General features: G+C 40.8%; 1 protein-coding gene across 1 annotated transcript in view; it reads right to left on the bottom strand.

Moving 5' to 3' along the window:
* Window positions 1–9,193: 9,193 nt before the first annotated feature.
* The window catches only part of ENTPD7 (ectonucleoside triphosphate diphosphohydrolase 7), a gene marked incomplete at both ends in the record, with an annotated part of 38,974 nt that continues 24,347 nt past the window's right edge, over window positions 9,194–23,820 (bottom strand). The window contains 7 exons of the mRNA XM_080694849.1: window positions 9,194–9,425; window positions 11,910–12,071; window positions 13,264–13,349; window positions 15,405–15,729; window positions 16,698–16,864; window positions 16,991–17,124; window positions 21,561–21,617. Coding sequence (XP_080550975.1) covers window positions 9,194–9,425; window positions 11,910–12,071; window positions 13,264–13,349; window positions 15,405–15,729; window positions 16,698–16,864; window positions 16,991–17,124; window positions 21,561–21,617 — 1,163 coding nt within the window. The remainder of the gene's footprint in view (window positions 9,426–11,909; window positions 12,072–13,263; window positions 13,350–15,404; window positions 15,730–16,697; window positions 16,865–16,990; window positions 17,125–21,560; window positions 21,618–23,820) is intronic.

The following is a 23,820-nucleotide window of genomic DNA, read 5'->3' as shown; positions in this document are numbered from 1 at the left end:
CTCAGAAGATCAGCTTCCTAGGACTGAAACTGTGCTTGTGAAAGCTCACCAAAGAGCACGAGAGACGCCCTTGGCATGCCAGTGGTTTCCAGTTGGCCACATTATTTAAAACTCCTTGCCTGTTTTGAGATAGTCACTGGATCCAAATGTCATTAAGTATGGCTATGCCAAAGGTTCTTTTTTAAAATGTTACTTTTCATGTTGAAAATCAGTTTTAATGTATAGAAAGAAATTCTGCCCTTTGTTGCTATTTAGTAGGCGCTGTCTCTGCTTTCTCAGTGCTGGGGAGGTTTTGGTTTTACATTCATTATGCCCATGTCCTTGTGCTCCTGAGTCTTGTCCTGGGGTCAGGACTGAAGAGTAGCTGCCCCATCTGAGGGGCCAGAACACTACAGAGTGCTAGCGGGCCTATTGCTAAAGTTTAGGGTTGTCAGACTTTTTTTTTTTTTTAAGAAGTCAAATATATAGATTTTTATGTGAAATCTCTTAATTAAATGTTGGCAAGTAATTTCAAGTTCTTAAAAATATGCTAATAGGCTTATTATATCTGAAAGCCATACTGAGGTTCCTCTTGTGCAATTTCTGAACTAGATCTCAGTTCCCTTTCAACTCTAATATTCTGTGAATATCAGTATGACCTAAATTGTACCATTCTTAGCAAAACAAAGGTAGGTTTTCAAAAAGTCTCAGAACCTATGTTTTTGCCTAGATGTGGCTCCCAGCTTCTCTCACATTAGAATCTTTAAAACACTCTCAAAGCCCATGCCTCATTAAGACCAGTTGAATCTAGAAGCAGCAGTAGGCAAGTTTTTAAGTTTCCAGGTGACTTGAATGTGCAGTGTACAAGCTGGGGGACCACTGACCTACATCCTCATAGCCTAGTTACCTCAGCAAGTTCTGACCACCTTGTCCCCATTCCTTCCAGATTTCCACCACACCCTATCCCATTTAATCTGCAATGTTGATAACATACTTTAGGCCCAGTGTGGTGGTGCACATTTGTAATCCCAGTACTTGGGAGCCTGAGACAAGAGGATTGCAGGATCAAGGACAGCCTTAACAAATAGATTCATCAACCTTGTGAGACCCTGTTTCAAAATAAAACTAAGGTAAACGGTGGCGCATGCTTGTAATCCCAGTACTTGGGAGGTTGAGAAAGGAGGATCACGGTTCATGGACAGTCTTGGCTACTTGGTGAGGCCCTTTGGAACTCAGATCTATTTCAATAAAGAATAAAAAATAGGACTAGGAGTGTAGCTCGGACATAATGCCTCTGGGTTCCATACCCAGTACTACAAAATATAAATAAATAAATAAATAAATAAATAAATAAATAAATAAATAAATAAATAGAGCTAGGGGTATAGCTCAGGTGGAATGCCTCTGGATTCAATCCTCATTACCACACATACTCATAATACTTTAGTATATTAATAGGATATTCTCTTTCCTACATCGTAGGGATTCTTTAAAGAAAGGGAACAGTAGTCACTGGGATAGGTCCCCACACCATCATCTCCAAACCCAGGTTGTCTTTAATTAATAACTGAGACAGCAGAGGGCAATATGATCTGACTCAAAGAACTATGTGCTAATGCCTTTATAGTATGCCCCAGTTCACCCCAATAAATAAAATGGCAACTCATGAACAAGGTCAAATTTGATGTTTTGCTTCATTTTTCTTTTATTACAGATGAGTATTTTGGAAAAACAAATCTGGTATTTGGCTGTATCATTGCATTGTGCTATCTGTGAGGTCTCTGAAGGAGATTATCTTAAATATTTTTTTATTTGTAAGATTTCCAGTACCACCAGACATACACCAAACACAATGAATTAAAGTATGAATTAATGGAAAATATTCTTATAGATATTGACATCCCAAGTGCCTTTTAAAAAAGTCATCACATACCTATAGAATTAAATTAATTTCCCTTAATATTTTCAAAGACCTTAAAACAATTCTATCGTTTTTAAACATGAAAGAAATTAAAACATACTTTAGTCAGTCAACCCATAATTGTCTTTAACCTACATTGACATATGCCATCCACTGTGTTAGGAACAATGATTAACAACTGCCTAATGTTGGTTGCAGAGACCCACACTGAGGATCATGATTTTAGGATAACCTGTGTAGCTGCAGCTATCCTTTCAGTCCTGGGACAAATGATGGGCTATATATGGCTGTGTAACGCATACACCCACATCCCTGTGTAAGGGTGACTACATCACTTCTCTAGCATGCATTGCACATTTCCTCAACACTTAATGTTTGCCAATGTGAATTTTAAGAATCATTCAGCAAAACTATTCTTAATATGAAATATTAGAAAAACCTAGTCTTTATAGCCCCCTAAAGCAATGCAATATAGGTAGCCATTGGTTTTTTCAAGTGTGGAGTGCCTAGCTGTGGATCCAAAGGGGGGGGGGGGTGCCTTTCAGCACACTCTGCGATGGCCATTGCTCAAGGTAGAAATAATGGGAGACACAGGATGTACCTCAGAGCTTCAACTAAATGGGAATTGGAATTCGAGAATTTCAGACAATACAGCAATCAAAGTATTTGGGGTTCCTGCTGGTACAGCAAAGCTTTTATGAGCTGATAAGGAGCAAAGCTGTATTGCTCCCAGGCCAAATTGGCAGGTGCTCAGCAGGAGGGGCTGCTTAGGAAAGCACCTGTAAGTGTCTATAGTTTGGGTCTCAATGTCCCCCAAAGGCCCATGTATCACAGGCTTGATCCTCAGGAAAGTGGTGTGAGGTGAGCCTCGTAGGAGGTCCTTGGGTCACAGGGGCGTCGCCCTGGGGGACCATGGGACTTGAGCTCCCTCCTGTGTGCCGGCCGTGAGTGAGTGGTTTGCTCTACCACATCCTCCTGCTATGGTTGCTGCCTCACCACAGGCCCAAAGCCAAGGGCACTCGATGAGACTGGAACCTCCTAAACTGCTTTATAAGTTAATTATCTCAGGTATTATAGTAACAGAAAGATGACTAAAGCAAGTGGAGAAGGAGGAATGATAGGCTACCAGAGTCTGCTGGTGACTACCTCACTTTAAAAAGGGAGGCTCAGGAGCAGACATGTCTTCTGTCTGCCTAACATGAATGCATGGCCATGAGCATCCTGTGATTCAGGACATTATCAACTTTGGTTTTTAGGGAAATGGCAAGCATGAGTGGTTAACTGTGTGTGGGGGGGGGGCGTAGACTGGAGATTGACCCAGGGACATTCTACTTCTCAGCTACACCCCCAGCCCTTTTTGTTTGAAACAGGATCCACTAGGTTGCAGAGTCTCCCTATTGCTGAGGCAGTACTCAAACCTGTAATCCTCCTGCTCAGTCTCCCAAGTACTGGGATTATAGACATGTGCCACCATACCTAGTTGACTGGTTACATTTTAAGAATGAAAGCCCTTACTTAGGAGTAACAATTCACTTTTACAGGTAAAAGGATCTCATTGCTCAGATTTCTAATGAAATAAGTCAACTGATACATTATTCTTTCTTTGTCCCTCTAATAATAGTATTGACAAGTTGGGAAATAATATTAGGGCAAGCAAGAAATGTATAATAATAATAAGACAATCTTTTAGGATATCAAGAAAGTAGACAATTCAGGCTTAAAATGAAGCCTTAAAAATCACCTGCAGAAAAAGGCCAGAAGGTTGACAGGATACCCCCAAATACACAACTTTTAAGCTTAAATCAGATCCAAGTTAGGAGACAGAAAGGCAAGGACAGAGCCATAAGGGGTACAGAACATCCCCAAAAGTATTTGATTTCAGCTATGGTCACTGTTTGCAAAATATGTGCTATTCTATGTTGTTAATCAAAAGAGCCAAAACTTGGTTTTGAGTCATTTTTTATAGCAGTAATATGTTCATAACAACAAAACCCTCACAAGTTTGACAGATGTAATTTGTTCCAATGGCAAGACTCTGAAGCTAACATAACCTAAGAAACTAATTTGGAAGAATTTGAAACATCATTGCTACTTCTAAATTCTTTAAGCCAGCAAAAATGATACCACATACCACAGCAAAAACAAAAATTATATACTAGTTTTGAACTAGTTTAAAGTTTTCAGACCGAAAATACCCCAGGACTTTGTTTCTGTAAAGAAATCTAGAAACTACCCAAGATTACAATAAAATTCTTTGATGAGGTAGATCTAACACATTTATCCCTTCATTTAGATTATAACTATCATATTAATTGCTTGGTTGCTGTGGTTAACAAACTAGTGCAAAATTAGGCAAACTGCTTAAAAGGGGCATCAAAAAATTTGAACATTTTGAATACAGAAACTGAAATGGATGCAGTCAAAACTTGGCACTATTTCTCTTACAAGGTGTATTTCTAAGTGTGAGCAAAGGTTTAAAAAAAAAAAAAGGAATATCAAAAGCTGTTATAAGCCGGGCATGGTGGCACACACTTGTAATCCCTGCACTTGGGAGGCTGAGACAGGAGGATGGCACAGGTTCGAAGCCAGCCTCAGCTACTTAGTGAGGCTCTCAGCAACTTAGTGAGACCCTGTTTCCAAATAAAATATAAAATAGGTCTGGGAGTATAGCCTGGCGGTAGAAATCCTCTGGGTTCCACCCCCAGTACCACAAAAAAAAAAAAAAAAAAAAAAAAAAAGCTGTTATAGCCGGGCGTGGTAGCACACGTAATTCCCGGGCTTGGGAGGCAGAGACAGGAGGATCATGCTGGTTCAGAGCCAGCTTGGCTGGCTAAAAAAAAAAAAAAAAAAAAAAAAAAAAAAAAAAAAAAGATGTTATAAAGATCTGGTATGGTTAATTGCAGCCACCTGTACTATAAAGAAAAGACTCTGTACAGGGCTGGGGCTGTAGCTCAGTGCTAAGCCTTTGCATAGCATGTGCAAGACCTTAGACTTGATCCCTAGAACTGCAAAAGAAGAAAAGAAAAAAAAGACACTGTCAATGAGCATTCCATTCCATTGCAGCTGTCAAATTGGTTGCAGTGTGTGTTAGAGAGAAACCTGCGGTCTAAGAGGCCACTTGCTGTGACTCTGCATATTACAACTGCTCTGGCATCAATTTCATGGGGGGTGGGGAGGACGGTACCAGAAGACTCTGAAGTCACAGCTTTAAAACTCACTCTGTCTCATCATGTGAGGCTTGTGCCGTGTTATGCAGCAAGAAGACTCCCAGCAGATGCCGAACAGCTCAAGCTTCTGGAACTGTGAGTAAATAAATCTATTCTTTACAGATTAAAAAACAAAAACAAACAAACAAAAAACCTCTCATTTGAAATTTATAATGATTTCTTTTGGAAACTCCATTCCCATCAAGCTTAATGTCAGGGACTATGGATAAAATAGGATGCTCTTTCAGGCAACCTAGTCTTGCAAAACTAAGGCCAAAACCTTCTTCCTGAAATCATATATCTTTTTTACCTTCTCCTGCCTTTAGTTCCTTATCCTGTCTAGACACCTTATTTTATAGATGAAAACTGAATCAGAGAGGGCAACTGACTTCCTTGGGATACTAGAGCCAGTAAATTACAAAGCCAGGGCCAGAGTCCAAGCTGGCTATTCATTAGGTATAGTGTTCCTTCCCTTAAATCATACCGCCGTCTCTCGTCTGACAGAAAGAAAAACACAAAGCAATGTGACTGTGGGTATGGGAGAAGCAGCTGTTTAGATAATACCACTGAGATGTATTAAGTCTTTTTATTTCAAACATATAACTATGGATGAGATAGTATATGTTGATGCCTAAAAAGACTAGGTTAGCGCATGTCAGGCTTTCAGTTAACCACGTTTCCACAACTGCTAAGCAAGACCTGAAGTTGGAAGCTGTAGGCAGAGGATAGGGAACAGGGAGGGACACAGTACTTCGCTGACATTTGGAGAAGTGTGACATTAGTAGAAAGTGATTAATTTCCCAGACCAAGGAAATTTAATTCAAGAAGATAAGGTACAGAGGATTCCCTGCAGTGTAAGTGACTGTGCCACACAGGGATTATTATACACACTTTCATTATGTTCTAATGGCAAGAACTTAAGGGAAATGATGGGCTACACAACCATAAAACTAAAGCATCACTGCAATACGCCAGTGACTCCAACGGGACATTTGTCACCTGTCTCCATAGTAACAAAAGAACTTCCCAGTTTCAGGGTCATTCTGTTATCAAGAGTGGTTAGCACAAGATAACCTATGGAATGTGAATTTTATGACACCATAATTATCTTCAAGAGGAAACCAATCAACATGCAGAAATGTAAACAAATCTTTAAAAGCTGAAGGCTAAAGAGGATAAAGAATATAGCAAAATTGATTCTATTTTAAGAAAATTTCATTATTAGGGAGTTATATCTTACATAATTAGCCTTCAGTAAGGAATAAATGAATTCTATTTCTAGGTAAAGGTATTTCATTTAAAATCTAATTAGGAACAATGGAAGACACACAGGAATCAATACCAAGAACAAATACTCAGTTTTTTTGAAGTATGGTATAATAATATTTCCTACTTATTTTTATACCCTGGAACTTTGGGAAGTCTTACTCACAGTAATAAAAATGAGCCTAGGCCGGGCATGGTGACACACGCTTGTAATCCCAGCATTCGGGAGGCGGAGACCAGAGGATCACAGTTAGCAGACAGCCTCAGCTACTTAGCGAGACCCTTTACAACTCAGTGAGACCCTGTTTCAAAAAATAAAAAAAGACTAAAAAAATAGGGCTGGGGGTGTAGCTCAAAGGTACAATGCCTCTGGGTTCCATCCCCAGTAACACACACACACACACACACACACACACACAGCGAGCCTAGGTCCCATAATATTAAAATAGTAAACAGGATATAACACACTAAACAAAAACTAATTAAACGAATAAGAAATAACATTTATATGGAAAAATGATAAACATGGGTATCCTGAGATTCTCAACTATAAAAAGAACATAGAAATATCAATCTGTCCCAGGTGTGATGGTGCATGCTTGTAATCCCAGTTCTTGGGAGACTGAGACAGGAGGATTGCAGGTTCTTGGACAGCCTCAGCTACTTAGTGAGGCACTCTGTAACTTAATGAGGCTCTGCTTCAAAATAAAGAATAAAAAAATAGGGCTGAGGGTGTAGCTCAGAGGTAGAATGAATGCCTCTGGGTTTTCAACCCCCAGTACCACTAAAAAAATAAAAGAGAAATATCAATCTGCAAGGCTATTGTAATGATTAAGTAATATACATACAATTATTTAAAGTACCTGTACATAAGTGCTTAGCAAATATCACCTATATATTATAACAACCAGAATGAAGAATAACTTACTAAGAGCTTTAAAAGTGTTGGACTAGTTACCTCTCTGCTTTGATTTCAGTCTGAGCATACATATAATTACTGTTAAATAGAGTTTTTGGCTAGATCTCCCAAGAAAACCAAAAATAGTACTTGGAAACCAAGGTGAAGTGAAAAAAAAAAGTTACCTGAGTAGGCAATGGCTAGCGGGAACATACTTAACACGATTTTTAAGCAGCATTCAAAAGGCCTGCAGTCACAGGACACAAAGACAAGAGAAAGTCAAGGCAATTAAGAGCCATAAAAAAAGAAAAAAGAAAAGAAAATGGCTGTGACATAAACCCCAGTAAAAAGTAAAAAATATTTCCAGAGGAAACTTTCTTTGTTAGATACATGTGTATCTAATATGAAAACAATTTGAGATCACCACCCTTTCACCTACCAACCAACAGTATACTCATCCCAGCTTATTTTTTGAAAGATCTTAATTTCATATTCTGTTTTACAAAACATTTCTCTCTGCTCCCAGTGAGGAATTTATTTCTGAAGAGTTCCACTTTTATTCTTTAAAATCAGAGACCTTTTTTTGTATTCATCTAATCCTAGAAATCAAAGGCAACAAAAGAAAGCTACTTCAGTCCCAGGAACATATGTGCAGGCAGGACACCTATATTTAGTGGCCAAATACAAGGAAAGGTAAAGTACGAAGACCACCTGGGGGAAGGCAGAGCTTGGTGAACTGAAAGGCGAATGTGAGGAGGAGCGCTCCTGAAGCAGGCAGTGGAGGACAGGACACGCGTCCGGCTTGTCCTCTCTCCTCACTGGTGGACGTACTGTTTGCGACCGAGCAATCTCTTAACAGAGGTTCTGAAAGTTGCCAGGTGGCTTCTGAGCAGATTTACCTATTTATTCCAAATTGAGAAAATGTCTACTTCTTGAAAAATAATAACTTTGATTTTATTGGCTTTACCTACTCTCCTGATAATATTATTCCTTTCTTTAAAAACAGTTCAAATACATCCCTCCCAAACTACGTATTGATCTGAGCAGTAAAATGAAGGAACTCTCTGTGAATCTTCCTGTACACGTAATTATGTCTCGGGAAGAGTGGCCTCATGAAACCAGTCAAATCCAGGTCCCCGATCCCCAACAGTTCCTACATCCTAGAAACACACTTAAGGCTCAAAAAGCAAAATTAATGCCCAACCAGCCTGTGAGGCACATAGACATGGAAACATTTTCTATTCTGGTCAGACCAGGAATCAGATAAAATATTATAAAATCTCCAAAGACCATTCATTTGGAAGAGGGTCTAACCATTTAAAATCATATTTTAACGTCAGTAACACTGTCAGGGATCTCGCATCATACCCATGACGGCTTCTTTATCAAGTAAGCAAGGAAGTTGTGTCATTTTGGTTGCCTGGAAATTCATGTGTCCATTGAACTGCAAAGATCTTGGATCCCTATTAAAGGCTGTGGATCTCCACATAAATGATATCTCTGTTACAGAGAAAGAAGGGGCTGCTGCACTTGCTAGAACGTCTCCAGCTTTGTGTCAGATGCTCCAAGTTTGGTTTCAATCAGGCTTCTTGTGTGCCCAATGCCAAACTCCATGCTTTAGCAGGGTTGGGGGTGGGGGGGGAGAAAAATGACTAGATCCAAGGAACATACCAGACCTCTAAGATCAAGGAGTAGAAGCTTCAATTGGACTAAGCTTGGTCCCATGTATTAGCACCAATCTCATTTAGTTCCTCCTTACAGCTTCTCTTGGAGAAGAGGACCTGGGTAATAAGAAGGAATTAAAGTGGAAATTAAAGTACAAATTCCAAGGCCAAAGCAGCATCTGAGGTGAGTACTAACGAGTGGAGGAATTCACTGAGCAGCAGCTCTGGGGTACTTGAGCCTCTCCAGTCCTGGCCCGCCTCAGGGCCCCACCTGCACCCCAATCATTGGCACCACGTTTTCGATCCACAGCAAGTCCAATGGAGCTGAGGCTCGAGTGTGTCGGTGGTGAATGCGCCGGAGCCTCAGAAGGTACAGGATGATGGCCAGTAGCACCACCAAGATACAGGCAAAGAACAGATAGTGGTTGTAGACAAAGGAGAGACGGAACCAGCTACCATGGGCTTGTCGGACACCTTCTTGCCGGAGATCCCTAGGAAAAGTGGAAAGAAATGTTAGTTTCAGAAAGAAACATTTATTCTGCTCTGAAAGTGTTATCCCAATTATTCCATCCATGCAAACGTTCTAAAACACCAGCACCACAAAGCAAGAAAAGCTGAAGAATGCCCCCACACCCCAGGGCTGATATGTATTTCCTCCTATACTTCCAATACCTACTGAAGGGGCCTTACAGGCTCATGCCCCTCAGAATCTAGGGACAACATTAGAAGGTTTTTGAAAATGAAGTAAAAAAGATGAACAGAAAGATAAGACTGATCATCTATAATATAAATCTTAAAATATAGTTTATAAGTATGGTACTAATGAGAATAGAGTGTTCCCTGGATCCAACCAAGAAACTTAGAATGTGTCTATATATTTTTTTAAAAGTTGCTACATTCTCTTAGGATCTAGTACCATGTCTAAAGAAAGCTGTTGCCCGATTGATTGTATTATAACCAGGAAAAAACAGAGATGTAAACCAAAGTATAGTGGTCTATAGTGACTTGGCTAGAAGGAAGCCATTCTATGGTTATCTAGATACTAAATCCAGTTTTTTGTTTTGTTCAACCTGCAGTACTTCTTTTAAGTGTGACCTTCCAAACTGAAAATATTTCACCTGAAATGTAAGAACTGGAAAATGCTGGGAGCCCCACTCAGCATGGTTACAGTTTAGATCTGGAATGTCCCCCAACGCTCATGTGTTCCAAGCCTGGTCCCACGTGGCAGGGCTCAGGAGGGGCTTTTAGGCAACGACTGGGTCCTGAGGGCTCTGCCCTCCTCAGGGATTACCCGCTTCATGGTTGGAGGCATGCTGGGAAGGGCTTGTCTTCCCTGGCCTCTCCTCTCTCCTTGCTTCCCAGCTGCCCTAAGCTGAACAGCTTTCCTCTGCCACATGTTGTGCCATGATGTTTCTGCCTCAAAGCCAGATAATCATGGACTAAATCTCCTAAAACTATGAGTCCAAATAAATCCTTTCCTCCTCTAAGTTGTTCTTGTCAGTTCTTTTGGTCACAGCAACAAAAAAGCTGACTAACTCATGCATAACAGTCACTAGTCTTTAGTTGGGGCACACTTTCTGGTTCCCCACAATCCTCACATAGCCCACTTCCCTTCCTTCTGTCACCTGCCTGGCTCCTGGAGGCACCAAGTTTAGAGGAAAAGACACCAGAGATTAAGAATTCATCTTAATTTATCTGAAATAGTCTCAGGGAAAAAGTACTTAAGATTATCCCCAGTATTTATTTATATTTATTTGGGGGGGGGGGTTGTGGGGCTAGGGATGGAACCCAGGGGCATTCTACCTCCAAGCTACACCCCCTGCCCTATTTTTTTATTCTTTATTTTGAAACAGGGTCTCACTGAGTTGCAAAGGGCTTCACTAAGTAGCTGAGGCTGTCCTCGAACCGCGATCCTCCCATCTCAGCCTCCCATGCACTGGGATTACAAACGTGCGCCACCACACCCGACTTTATCCCCAGCATTTAACAGGCCATAAAGGTGAGACATTAGCCTACCATAGCTCGATGAAAAAATCCCTCCCCAAACCATCTCATGACTTTTGTTCTAATTTTTGCCACCAAAATCCCTTCTAGGCTAGTGACACAATCTCTGGAGTGCTGCTACTTATTAGGAAAATTTGCTCTATCCAGACAGCCTTCTGCACCCCCTTGTCCCTAGTCACATATGTTTTTCGGGATATCTTAAGAATGACATTTCAGTTCATCAGTCAGCTTCTTAGAAGTGGCTTTTGAGAGCTTGATCCTAAAGACTGATTTGTTGCTGGCCAACAAATAAAGCTAACTTTTTTTTTCAGTACTGGGGATTGAACCCAGGGGCATTCTACCTCTGAGTTACACACCCAGCCCTATTTTTTATACTTTATTTTTGAAACAGAGTCTCACAAAGTTGTGAAGGGCCTCACTTAAGTAGCTGAGGCTGGCCACGAACCTGTGATCTTCCCATCTCAGCCTCCCAAGTACTGGGATTACAAGATTGTACCACTACACCTGGTTTAAAGCTAACTTTCTTTTTTTTTCTTCCTTTTTTGGCGGTATTGGGGATGGAACCCAGGGGCATTCTACCTCCGAGCTACACCCCCAGCCCTATTTTTTATTCTTTATTTTTGAAACAGGGTCTCACTGAGTTGCAAAGGACCTCACCAAGTATCTGAGGCTGTCCGTAAACCACAATCCTCCTGTCTCAGCCTCCTGAATGTTGGGATAACAAGCGTGTGCCACCACGCCTGGCTTAAAGCTAACTTTCTGAAACGCAACAGCTGAGGAAAAGATTCCAGACCAATGGTTCCCAACCTCCTTTCTGTTTCAACATGACTTATTAGAATAGTGGCTCCCACAGAAGTAATAATGGGAGTCTATTTGTTCGGTAGGAGTGGAGAGAGTGTCACTTAAGGCTATTCAGAAGTACTGACTAACATTCAGAGTTCAAGGTCCCAGCTTGGTCAATCTCATTTTACCTGAGTGGTAAAAAGCGGGTTTTATACAGAATGGCTCCCAGTGTCCACTGAACCTCTCGATCATATACCAGCTGGGCTGTCCGCAGATTTGGGTAGTCGTAGGGAAAGTGGAATCCTTCATGTAGGACTTGGTACATCCAAGCTGATTTAAAACACTGATACCTGTTTTATGACCAAAAAAAAAATTTTTTTAAAGAAAAAAAAAAAACAATTCTAATGCTTTCCTTTACAGTAAGCCACATATTCCCACTAGATGCCAAAAGAATCTGGGTGGCAGGTGAATAGGAGTTCATTATATTATTTATTCTATTTGTGTGTGTATGTATTTCTATTTTGGTACTGGGGATTGAATCCAGGGGCATTCTTCCAGCCCTTTTTTATTTTGAAACAGTTTCACTAGGTTGATGAGAGTCTCACTACTTGCTCAGGGTGATCTTACTGTTTCCAGCTCTCAAGTACTGGGATTATAGGTATGCACCACCATGCCTGGCTTTTGTATATATCTGAAAATTTTTAAACATTTAGAAAATAGGGAGGCCAGTGAACCAAGCTAGCAAAATATGGATAATTGTTGAAGCTGGATGATAGTTCCATACTTTTCATGTTATTATTCTTTCTACTTTTCTGCATGTTTGATATTTTTTGTAATAAAATGTTTTTAAAATTAAAAAGAGCCAGCTGCAGTGGTACACGCCTAATCAAATACTTGAGAGGATGAGACAAGAGGATCACAGGTTCAAGGTCAGCCTCAACAACTTAGAAAAACCCTCAGCAATTTCACAAGACCCTGTATCAAAATAAAAAAGACTGGGAATATAAATCAGTGGTAGTGTGCCCCTGGGTTCAATCCCCAGCATCACACATATACAAAAAAAAAAAAAAAAAAAAACTAAAAAGACTATCATTTTTAATGTCAACTCATTTGAAGAGCATGCTCTCTGGTAACCACTGGTTTCTCTTGGCTTCACTAAAATTAGTTATTTTGGCCCTGATCCCCCAAAAAATCAAAATCTGAAATAATAAAATTCTCCTCCAGCCAGGTGTGGTGGTGCACGCTTGTAATCCCAGCATTTGAGAGGCTGAGACAGAAGAACCATGGTTCACAGACAGCCTCAGCTACTTAGTGAGGCCCTTTGCAACTCAGTGAGACCTTGTTTCAAAGGAAAGAATAAGAAATAGGGCTGGGGGTATAGCTCGGAGGTTGAATACCCCTGTCCCAAGTACCACATTAAAAAAAAAAAAAAATTCTCCTTCAACATAGAATCCAATCTGTTCCATTGTCTGACCAGTCTCCACTGTAATCTGCCATCCACATTGTAAGGCCATATCTAAGGTGGAAAAGGAAGTTACTTACTTGAGCCGATGCTCATCCGCATGTGAAGAAAAGAGGCCATTTTTGAATCTCTGAGTTAGAACTGACCAAGCCATGCCACAGTAATCCTGGAACAAAGAAAGAAAAACCGCGCAACATGAAATTGGAGGCAAACTCTTAATTTCCCCGGAGTTATAACTGCTCTACTTCTAAAATTACTTGTGGGCTACTTACTGACAAAGGAAAACAGAAATGGCATATTCATTCACTGAGCACTGTGCCATCCCCTCTCTAGATTCCCACTGCCTCCAAGTCTAGTGGAGACAGCCAAGCTGCAGGCTTCAAGGAGGTCTAACGTCAGGACTAGGAACAGCAATGGAAAGCCAAAGAAAAGCCAGGAGTAGGAGCACTTGTGCATAATCCCATAATCAGAAGACTGAGGCAAGAAGATTGCAAGTTCAAGGCCAGGCTGAGCAACTTAGAGACTTTATCTCAAAATAAATAAAATAAAAATGGCAGGAGTTGTAGATCAGTGGTAGAGCCCCTAGCATGTGCGAAGCCCTGGGTTTGATCCCTACTATTACTACTACTACAAAAAAAAAAAAAAAAAGAGGATAGAGGAAAGGGAAGGGAAGCCACATGATGTGAACGCTGGCTCTGGCACACATTCTCACCATGATGTACTACTTCACCACAGGCCTGGAGCAAAGGAGCCCACTGATCATGAACTGGACCTATAAACTATGAGCCAAAATAAATCTTTTCATAACTTAATCATCTCCAACATTTTGTGGTAATGACAGAAAGTTGATTAACACAGACTCTAGGGCAGGGAGCTACAGAAACTGGATGATTCTCTACATGTCCAGGTAACTAATGATTTGAGCCTATAAGATGCTTATACCCTATATATGTGCAAAATAAATCATGCTAGTCCATTTAAAATTTGAATAATACTTCTACCATCATTGCTTTTTATATCTTTCTAATATTCTCAGTATCTCCCTACCAATTAGGCCTTTTTAAAAATTATTTGTGTGTGTGTGTGTGTGTGTATGTGGAACTGGGAATAGAACGCAGAGGCATTCCCAGCCCTATTTTTTATTCTTTACTTTGAAACAAAGTCTAAGTAGCTACGGCTGGCTGAGAACCAGCAATCCTCCTGTTTTAGCATCCTAAGTACTGGATTACAAGCATGTACCACCATGCCCAGGACCAACTGGGCCTCTTAATAGCTCAAACCAAAAGAAAGAAAATAGGCTTGCCCACTGATATAACATTATCTACTTATTTATTATTATTTTTATTTGTGGTACTGGGGTTCCTGGAAGCCCTTCTACCTCTGGGCTACACTCCCAGACCTATTTTATATTATTTATTTATTTGGAAACAGGCTCTCTTAAGCCAGCGAGGCTGACTACAAACCTGTGCGATTCTCCTGTCTCCGCCTCCCAAGCGCGGGGATTACAAGCGTGCACCACCACGCCCGGCTTTATATAATATTATCTACAAAATAACATTACAACTAAGACATCCAGCAAAGGGAAAAAGAAATGAAATGATACTTTTTGGCCACAAACATCAAAAACGACTATTGAAAAGTTGGAAGAGAAACCATTAGCAACCACAGCAATTTTACACCTGGGTAATACAACGCCCATGGAAATCTAAACTTAATTTTGCTGTGCTGGGAATTAAACCTAGGACCACAAATTTTCATGCTAGGCAAGCATTAGAAGGCAGTTAAGCACAGCAGGGTCCTTAACTTCTCTGCACCTACTTTCTTCTATGTAAAATGAGGACTCAGGAGGCCCCAGCAAAGAATGAAGTGAGACCAGGCATGCACAGCCCTTTCCCAGAGCCTGGCACAAAGCTAGACATCCAGTCACTGGCTGCTACCATTATGAACGATCTTGATTATTAATAATTTACCTGGGCAGCCAGGCGTGGTGGTGCACGCTTATAATACCAGCATTTGGGAGGCTGAGACAGGAGGATTGTGGTTCTCAGATAGTCTCAGCTACTTAGTGAGACCCTTTGCAACTCACTGAGACCTTGTTTCAAGATAAAGAATAAAAAAATAGGGCTGAGGGTATAGCTCCGAGGTAGAATGCCCCTGGTTTCCATCTCTGGTACTGCAAAATAAATAAATTAATTAATTAATAATAATAATAATAACTTACCTGGGCAGCCTTGGCGAACGTTGGCCCATGGTAGCGGCCACCGATGCGCAATACATCTTCTGTGCAGTAAAAGAACTCGGAGAAGCCGTAGAACTCGCTGTTGTTAAAGTCGATGGGTGACTGGTAAATGCCGTTCAGCGAGGCCTGGCTGGTGTTGGAACGAGCCAGCAGCGGGCTCACCATGGCCCCGCACGCGGCCCAGTCTCCTCTTCCTCGGATGTGCAGGACCTGCCCATTCCTCTCCACCACATCAGTGAGTCCGACAGGCAGGCAGGGATCTAGGAACGGACTGTCAGGACTCAAGCCTGTCTTCTGGCCCAGCAATCTGTGGCAACAACAGAAGCAAAGCACAAGGGTACCGGACACAGTACTGTCTAAGAAACGCAAGGTGTTTCACAGGTATCTTTTTTTTCATGACATCCCCAGAAACAAAATGAGGCGCTGTTTCAAAATAAAGAATAAAATACAGGGCTGGGGGTGTAGCTCAGAGGTAGAATGCCCCTGGGTTCCATCCCTAGTGCCACAAAAAAAAAAAAAAAAAAAAAAAAAGGAGAGGCAGAGAGAACATGAAGTTTTTTCATCCTGTGGGGCACAGGTTTCTTTGGCAAATTGACAGCTACAGAAGATATACCTTGGACCCATCAATCTCATGTAGGCAATTTAGACACTTTGTCAGAGAACAGCAATACACGGGAAGAGGAAGATTCAGCCTGGCAAGAAGTTCTGAGGCTGGAGAGAAAGCCAGATAAACAAGAGCAACAGGACAGTGAATGAAAAAACTGAAAATGAAGCACTGTGGTTACTTAAGTAGAAACAAACAACAACTGATATGAACAAATACTCCTGAAACATGACAGTGCCGGCAGGCGCAATGAGCACCGCGCATGCACCCAGGACGGGCGGGCGGCTGGCACAGGGGATCTAAGGGGAGATGTAGCCCACTCAGCAGGGGTGGGTGGAAAAGAGGGAGCAAGGACTTATCTACCTCAGTAGGATGTGAATGTTTCATCCTAATATCTGCAGTTTGATAACATTCTATTTTTTTCTTTTTTGGCACTGGGGATGGAACCCAGGGGCTACACCTACCTCTAAGCTACAACCTCAGCCCTATTTTTTATTCTTTATTTTGAAACAGGGTCTCACTGAGTTGTAAAGAGCCTCACTAAGTAGCTGAGGCTGGCTGCGAACCACCATCCTTCAGTCTCAGCCTCCCCAATGCTGGGATTGCAAGCGTGCGCCACCATGCCCGGCTGAAATTCTATTCTAGAAACTTGGATACCATGTGAAATATACCTATTTTTGTTAAGAGTTTCATTCAGCACGAGGTCTTCATAGCGCTGCCGGGCAAAGTTGCCTCCAAAACCCAGGAAGGTTGTGACATAAACCCTGTAGACATGTTCAGTGTGTTGCACGTCACAGCCCAGGTTGAACTCGGCCAACAGGATCTTGGCAGCTTCTTCCTATAATGCAATATTAAAAGAAAAAAGTTTTAATTTTCATTGGTTACTAGAAAGCTATGACTTGCTAATACACCAGGCTTCAAATACTGTCCTTTCTAACTGGATTTTCATAAAAGGCAAAAATACCTGTTTTGGAGGAAGGACAGAGGTTGAGGTAGGAACTTCATAAGCGATCTGGAGAGACGCGCCTCCCATATCCAGTATCCCTACTGTCCTCCTGCGTCCTGCTGCAGATTCCTGGACAGCGCCAGCATCTGATTCTGAAGTGATAAGGGAACAGAAGGGCTCTAATAATTAAAAAACAAAGTTAAACCAAAAGAGAGAAGAAAAAATAGCAATTCCTTAAAATTTTGAAAACAAACTAAATAAACTTAACTGCATCAACTATATATTAACCAGAAAAGAATTTCTTCAAATAATTTAAACACAGCTGGGTGTGGTGGCGCACGCTTGTAATCCCAACATTTGGGAGGCTAAGACAGGAGGATCACAGGTTTGTGGCCAGCCTCAGCTACTTAGTGAGGCCCTCCGCAACTTAGTGAGAACCAGATTCAAACTAAAAAATAAAAAATCGAGCTGGGATGTAGATTGCAGGTAGAATATCACTGGGTTTCATCCCCAGTACCACAAAAACAAAAACAAACGAAACTTAAACAACATGACACTGACTATATCCATACTGAAAAATATCCTAAAGAAAAGAAGTAATAAATATCTAAACTGCATTCTAGTAGTATTATTAATGATATATTGGTATTATTTAAAAACTATTAAACATATGTTATAGAATGAAGCAATATGCTAATACCTTGGGATCAAAGATTTAATATATGAGAAAAAGGATATAGGCATAAAATTAAAGAAATTAAATAATCCTTAATATGAGTTGAAAATATTAGCTGGGTGTGGTGGCACACACTTGTAATCCCAGCATTCGGGAGGCTGAGATTGGAGGATTGTGGTTTGAAGCCACCCTCAGCTACTTAGTAAGGCCCTTTGCAACTCAGTGAGACCCTGTTTCAAAATAAAGAATAAAAAATAGGGCTGAGGGTGTAGCTCAGAGGTAGAATGCCCCTGGGTTCCATCCCTAGTACTGAAAAAAAAAAAGAAAGAAAATATTGCTATGAACTCATGATTTATTTTTTCTTAAAAATAGGTATTATCACTAGTCACTGAAAAACTTAGAATCAGTGATAACCCAGGAGTGAAAATCACCCCTGATATCTAAGCCAAGAACTTTAAATTTTCCATGAAAAGAAACAAAAGGCTGGACATAGTGTTGCACACCTATAATCACAGACAGGAGGATCTCAGATTCACGGCCAGCCTCAGGAACTTAGTGAGGCCCTCAGCAACTTAGCAAGACCCTGTTTCAAAATAAAAAATAAGATAGGGCTGCTAGAACAGAGATAGAATGCCCCTGGGTTCAATCCCAAGTACCCTAAGTAAATTAATTAGTTAATAGTTAAATAAAAACTAAATAAATAAATGAAATGGCTGATGCCAGGTCAAAGGTAGAAGGTACTCAAGATGAACATGGAATACCTTGGTATTTCAGGTAGCAAGAGAAATACAAAAAGGTACTGGGACCATGTTAAAGAGCACAAGAGACAACCTAAAGGTGCGGCTCTTTTGTTTGTTTGTGAGTGATGCTACGGATTGAACCCGGGGCGTTGAACATGCTTTCCCACTGAGCTACGCCCCTAGCCCTAATATGATAGATTAATGCATCAAATATACTAAAATCTCTAAGTTTGTGAAAGTTAAAAATAATTTTATTGTTACCTTTGGAAGTTGCTGGGACCAATTCATTATTCAAAAACTTGACCAAAAAAAGGAGGAAAAGATCAAAGATTTAGTCTGTCTTTTCATAGAACTGTGTTTCAAGATAACCAAAAGAGCTGATGAAGAAAATCTAGTTATGCATAAATCCCAGCTGCTAAATGCAGAAGGAATGACAGAAAAATCTATTTTTCAACCACTAATGAAACCACATATCTAAGTGATAATCATAAATGGGTACTACAACAATTAGGTAAAAGATGGATGAAGCATTTTTATAATAGATAGTTCAGGCTATCTCACCAGTTAACACAACTAAAGCTACTTAGTGAAGCTCTCAGCAACTTAGTAAGACCCTGTTTCCAAATTTAAAAAAATAGGTCTGGGAGTATAGCCCGGAGTAGAAAGCCTCTGGGTTCCACCCGCAGTAGAGAGAAAGAGAGAGAGAGAGAGAGAGAGAGAGAGAGAGAGAGAGAGAGAGAGAGAGAAGGGAGAAAGAAGAGAGAGAAGAGAGAAGAGAAGAGAAGAGAAGAGAAGAGAAGAGAAGAGAAGAGAGGAGAGGAGAGGAGAGGAGAGGAGAGGAGAGGAGAGGAGAGAGAGAGAGAGAGAGAGAGAGAGAAGGGAGAAAGAAGAGAGAGAAGAGAGAAGAGAAGAGAAGAGAAGAGAGGAGAGAGAGAGAGAGAGAGAGAGAGAGAGAGAGAGAGAGAGAGAGAGAGAGAGAGAGCGAGAGCTAACGAGAACTAGATGTGGTAGCCCATGCCTGCAATCCCCATACTTGGGAGGCTGAGACAGGAAGATCACAGATTCAAGGCAACTTAGCAAGACCCTCAGAAACTTAGTGAGCTCCTGTTTCAAAATAAAAAATAAAGCTGGGCATGATAGCACATGCTTGTAATCGCAGTATTTGGGAGGCCGAGACAGGAGGATTACAGGTTTGTGGCCAGTCTCAGCTATTTAGTGAGGCCCTCAACAACTTAGCAAGATCCTGCTTCAAAATAAAGAATAAAAAATAAGGATGGGGGTGTAGCTCAAAAGTAGAATGCCCCTGGGTTCAATCCCCAGTACTGCAAAAGTAAATAAATAAGTAAATAATAAATAATCTGAAGGTATAGCTTGGAGATAGAATTCCCTGGGTTCAAACCGCAGGACCACAAAAATATATAAATTAACAAATAAATAAGCTTAAGGTATAACTTGGAGATAACTGTCCCTGGGTTCAATCCCTAGTACAGAAAGAGAAACAGACAGACAGACAGACAGACACATTAAAGAGGCATATAAATCAAATGTAAAATATTACCCTTATTCAGATTCTGATTTGAACAAGCCAACTACAAATGCACATCTGTGAGATCAGTAAAATCTCTACCTGAGGGCATTATGAGGATATTGTACAATATCAGGAATGTATAATTCTGTTCCATTTTAAAAAGGCATTGTAGCAGGGCATGGTGGCACACAGCTGTAATTCTAGTATTTGGGATGCTGAGACAGGAAGATCACAGGTTGAAGACAGCCTCAGCAACATAGTGAGACTGTCAGCAACCTAGCACAACTCTGTTTTGAAACAAAATATCAAAAGGAAGCCGGGCATGGTGGCACACTTGTATTCCCAGCATTTGGGAGGCTGAGATTGGAGGATCATGGTTCGCTGACAGCCTCAGCTACTTAGTGAGGCTCTTTGCAATTCAGTGAGCCCCTGTTTCAAAATAAAGAATAAAAAATAGGACAGGGGGTGTAGCTCGGAGGTCAAATGCCCCTGGGTTCCATCCCCAGATTCGAAAAAAAAAGGGGGGGGGAGCTGGGAGTATAGTTCAGAGATAGAATGTCACTGGGTTCAATCCACAATACTAAAAAAAAAAAAAAAAAGCATCGTGAATATGTCTGTTTTGTTTTGAAACTCTTTTGTGGAGGAGGGCAGTACTAGAGATTGAACCTAGGGGCATTCTGCCTCTGAGCTACACTCTTTTGATTTTTTTATTTTGAAATAGGGTCTCGTTAAGCTACCACCTCAAAAATGTGATCCTCCTATTTCAGCCTCCCAAATACTGGGATTACAGGCATGTGTCACTCTGCTGGGCTTGTTTTAAAACTCCTTATCTAAGCCGGGCGTGTTGGCGCACGCTTGTAATCCCTGCACTTGGGAGGCTGAGACAGGAGGATCACGCAGGTTCGAAGCCAGCCCCAGCTACTCAGTGAGATCCTGTTTCCAAATAAAATATTTTAAAAATAGGTCTGGGAGTGTAGCCCAGAGGTAGAAAGTCCCTGGGTTCCACCCTCAGTACCACAAAAACAAAACAAAACAAAAACTCCTTATCTGCTAGAGATACATTCTGGTGTACATGAAGAGAAAATCACACATCTGGGGTTCAGTTTAAAGACCCAATGTGGGGGAAAACATATATGTGGAGGAATATACATGTTTTATAGCAACAAAAATGGAATTAGCTACCAGTGTTAAATCTGGGTAATGAATCCATGGAAGTTCACTTTATTATTTACTCTACTTTTATGAATGTTTGAAATTTTCCACAGAAGCAAATTAAGATGGAAAAAAGCCAGGCGTGGTGGCGCACACATGTAATCCCTGAGCTTGGGAGGCTGAGACAGGAGGATCGCACAGGTTTGAGGCCAGCCTCAGCTACTTAGTCTGTGAGGCTCTCAGCAACTTAGTGAGACCCTGTTTCCAAATAAAAAAAATATAAAATAGGTCTGGGAGTATAGTCTGGAGGTAGAAAAGCCCCTGGGTTCCACCCCCAGTACCACACACCATAAAAAGACAAAAAATAAAGCACCTTAAGTTTTAAAAAGAAAAAGGAAATAAATACAGCTGGAAATGTGCATGTACACACAACTGAATGTTAAAACTTAACTACAGCCTTTAAAGAGTTACTGTAAGACAGTTATTACGCACCATCTTCATGATCAAATCTTCCCAAAACAAAGTTGATTCCAATCCATGCATAAACCCCTAAGAAAGACAAAAGGCACTGTTTAATTCTCTAATGCTCTACTATGTGTATACCTCTCCTAGGGTTGATCTTTCCTCAGTGTCTTGGGGAAAAGAAATAATCATAGTATTTTGTTCCATATTCTCAGTGTATATATTTTAAATCATTTATCTTATGACCCCCTCCTTCTAAAATTATTTGCATCTTCCATATTTCCCATAACAAACAGGAATTAATTAATTATAAAAAAAGCAAATGTTATAAAAATATAAATCCTGAGGTTCTATCCTGGGCAAACCAGAGTCAGCATACTTCACCCTATTTCCCCCTTGGAAGCAAATACAAATTCTGGATGGAGTCTGTGGAATAGCTTTGTAAGAACTTGAGGGAGAAGACAGTGGGCACACTGAGAAAAAGACCAGAGTTCAAAGCACCCCCAGACCAGCTTGAGTCTCCCATTTTTCCCCCTCAGATACTGCTTTGGCCTGGACTCCAAAGCAGCTTGAAACATGCAAATATGCACCAGGTGTGTAGAGAAAGAACTTCAAGATCTTGCTTTCTGGTCCAAGGAGGAAAAAAAAGCGACTCCAAAGGTTCAGAAAGAATGGGGGGAACCCCTGCTTTTCTTCTCAGCAGGTGCCTGTGACGCCAAAGGATGGGCATTCTCCTTCCTGCACAGCCGCGCTGCAGCCTCGGCCCAGGAGGAAATGCACACTGCCTCTCTGTCTCCCACCACTTGGCTATGGATGCAGATGCAATCACTGGAAACGCTTGGCAGAGTGGGAAAACTGTAAGCCTGGTTTTCTGACCAGAGGATCACGAAAGTGAGCTCCAAGGAACCAGAGAGTGTCTGGGAAAATGGAAAATAGTGTATAAAGTTGCCTGTGAAATCCTGGATCGGGTGCTAAGAAATGTATCAAAGGCTCTGAGAGCTGCACCGTGAGGGAGGCCTCTGCCCCGGCTCCAGAATGGCCACTGGCTGATACATATGGGGCAAACCCAAATAGCAATGTCAACGCTCTGAAGAGTGAACTCACAGAATCACAGCCACCAATGGTGGTTGGGACTTGCGCTTGAAACTACCCAGGCACCTGCTGAAACAAAAATCAGTGCTTTCCTTACGATTTAATAAGATCCAGCATCTCAGACCATAATATTCAACATGTTCAAGATACAATATTGAATTACTTTACATACAGAGAACCAGGAAAATCTCAATTTACAAGGGAAAGGACAGTCAAAAGATGGAGACCTTGAGATGAGACACACACTGGGGTCATCAGACAAAATATTAAGGAAGCTATATAACCAATAAATATGAGAAGTCTTCAAGTGAACAGGAAAATGGCAAGTTTTGGCAAAGAAATAAAATATTAAGACAAAGACATTGGAAATTTTAATACTGAAAAATAAGACACTGGAATTTAAAAAAGTAAATATTTCCCCTTCACTGGACTATAACTAGAAGAATAAACAATCTTTTTTCTTATTTTTTTTTAATGGTACTGGGGATTGAACCCAGGGGCATTTTACTTCTGAGCTACACCCCCAGCCCTATTTTATTATTTTTTACCTTGAAATAGGTTCTCACTAAGTTGATGAGGCTAGCCTCAAACTTGTGTCCTCCTATCTTAGCCTCCCAAGTACTGGGATTATGGGCATGCCCCATGATGCCTGGCTAGGATCTTGTCCTTCTTAAGAAATGGAAACCAATTCACTATATGAATATGGCCACATTTGGGCTGGATAAGAATATATATTTAACTCTTTCCCAAAGTATAAATCTAGTAGTTTAAGCATTTAGAGCAGTATCAAAATTGTTTAGTAGTTGTAATAAAGAGACAGCCTGTAACAAAATGAAAGTAACTCATCCTGATAAATTTCCTGAAATTAAAGTTTTTCCTTACTTTAGTAATTAGCTTTCCACCTGAGTTTGGCATACTCAATACAACTCTTGGAACTATATATGTTTTCCAAAAGTAGTTAGCTAACCAAAGATTCATTTGGAATCATCATTAAATACTAATACATTCTAAACAGTGCTTAGTACTAAGGAAAAACCAGATATAAAGTGATGATTTCTAGAAGCAGCAGTCTAAAACACCAGTGCAGAATGTGAAAGTAGAGCAGAATCAACTGTAGAGCAGAATCAAGAATATGCCTGAAAGAAAAATAAAAACCAGATATATGAAATAACCCTACACATCGGCTAAAGACGCTAGG

The sequence above is a fragment of the Muscardinus avellanarius genome, assembly GCF_963383645.1.
Source record: "Muscardinus avellanarius genome assembly, chromosome: 4".
NCBI lineage: Eukaryota > Metazoa > Chordata > Mammalia > Rodentia > Gliridae > Muscardinus > Muscardinus avellanarius.
This window is presented reverse-complemented; position numbering and strand designations above follow the sequence as displayed.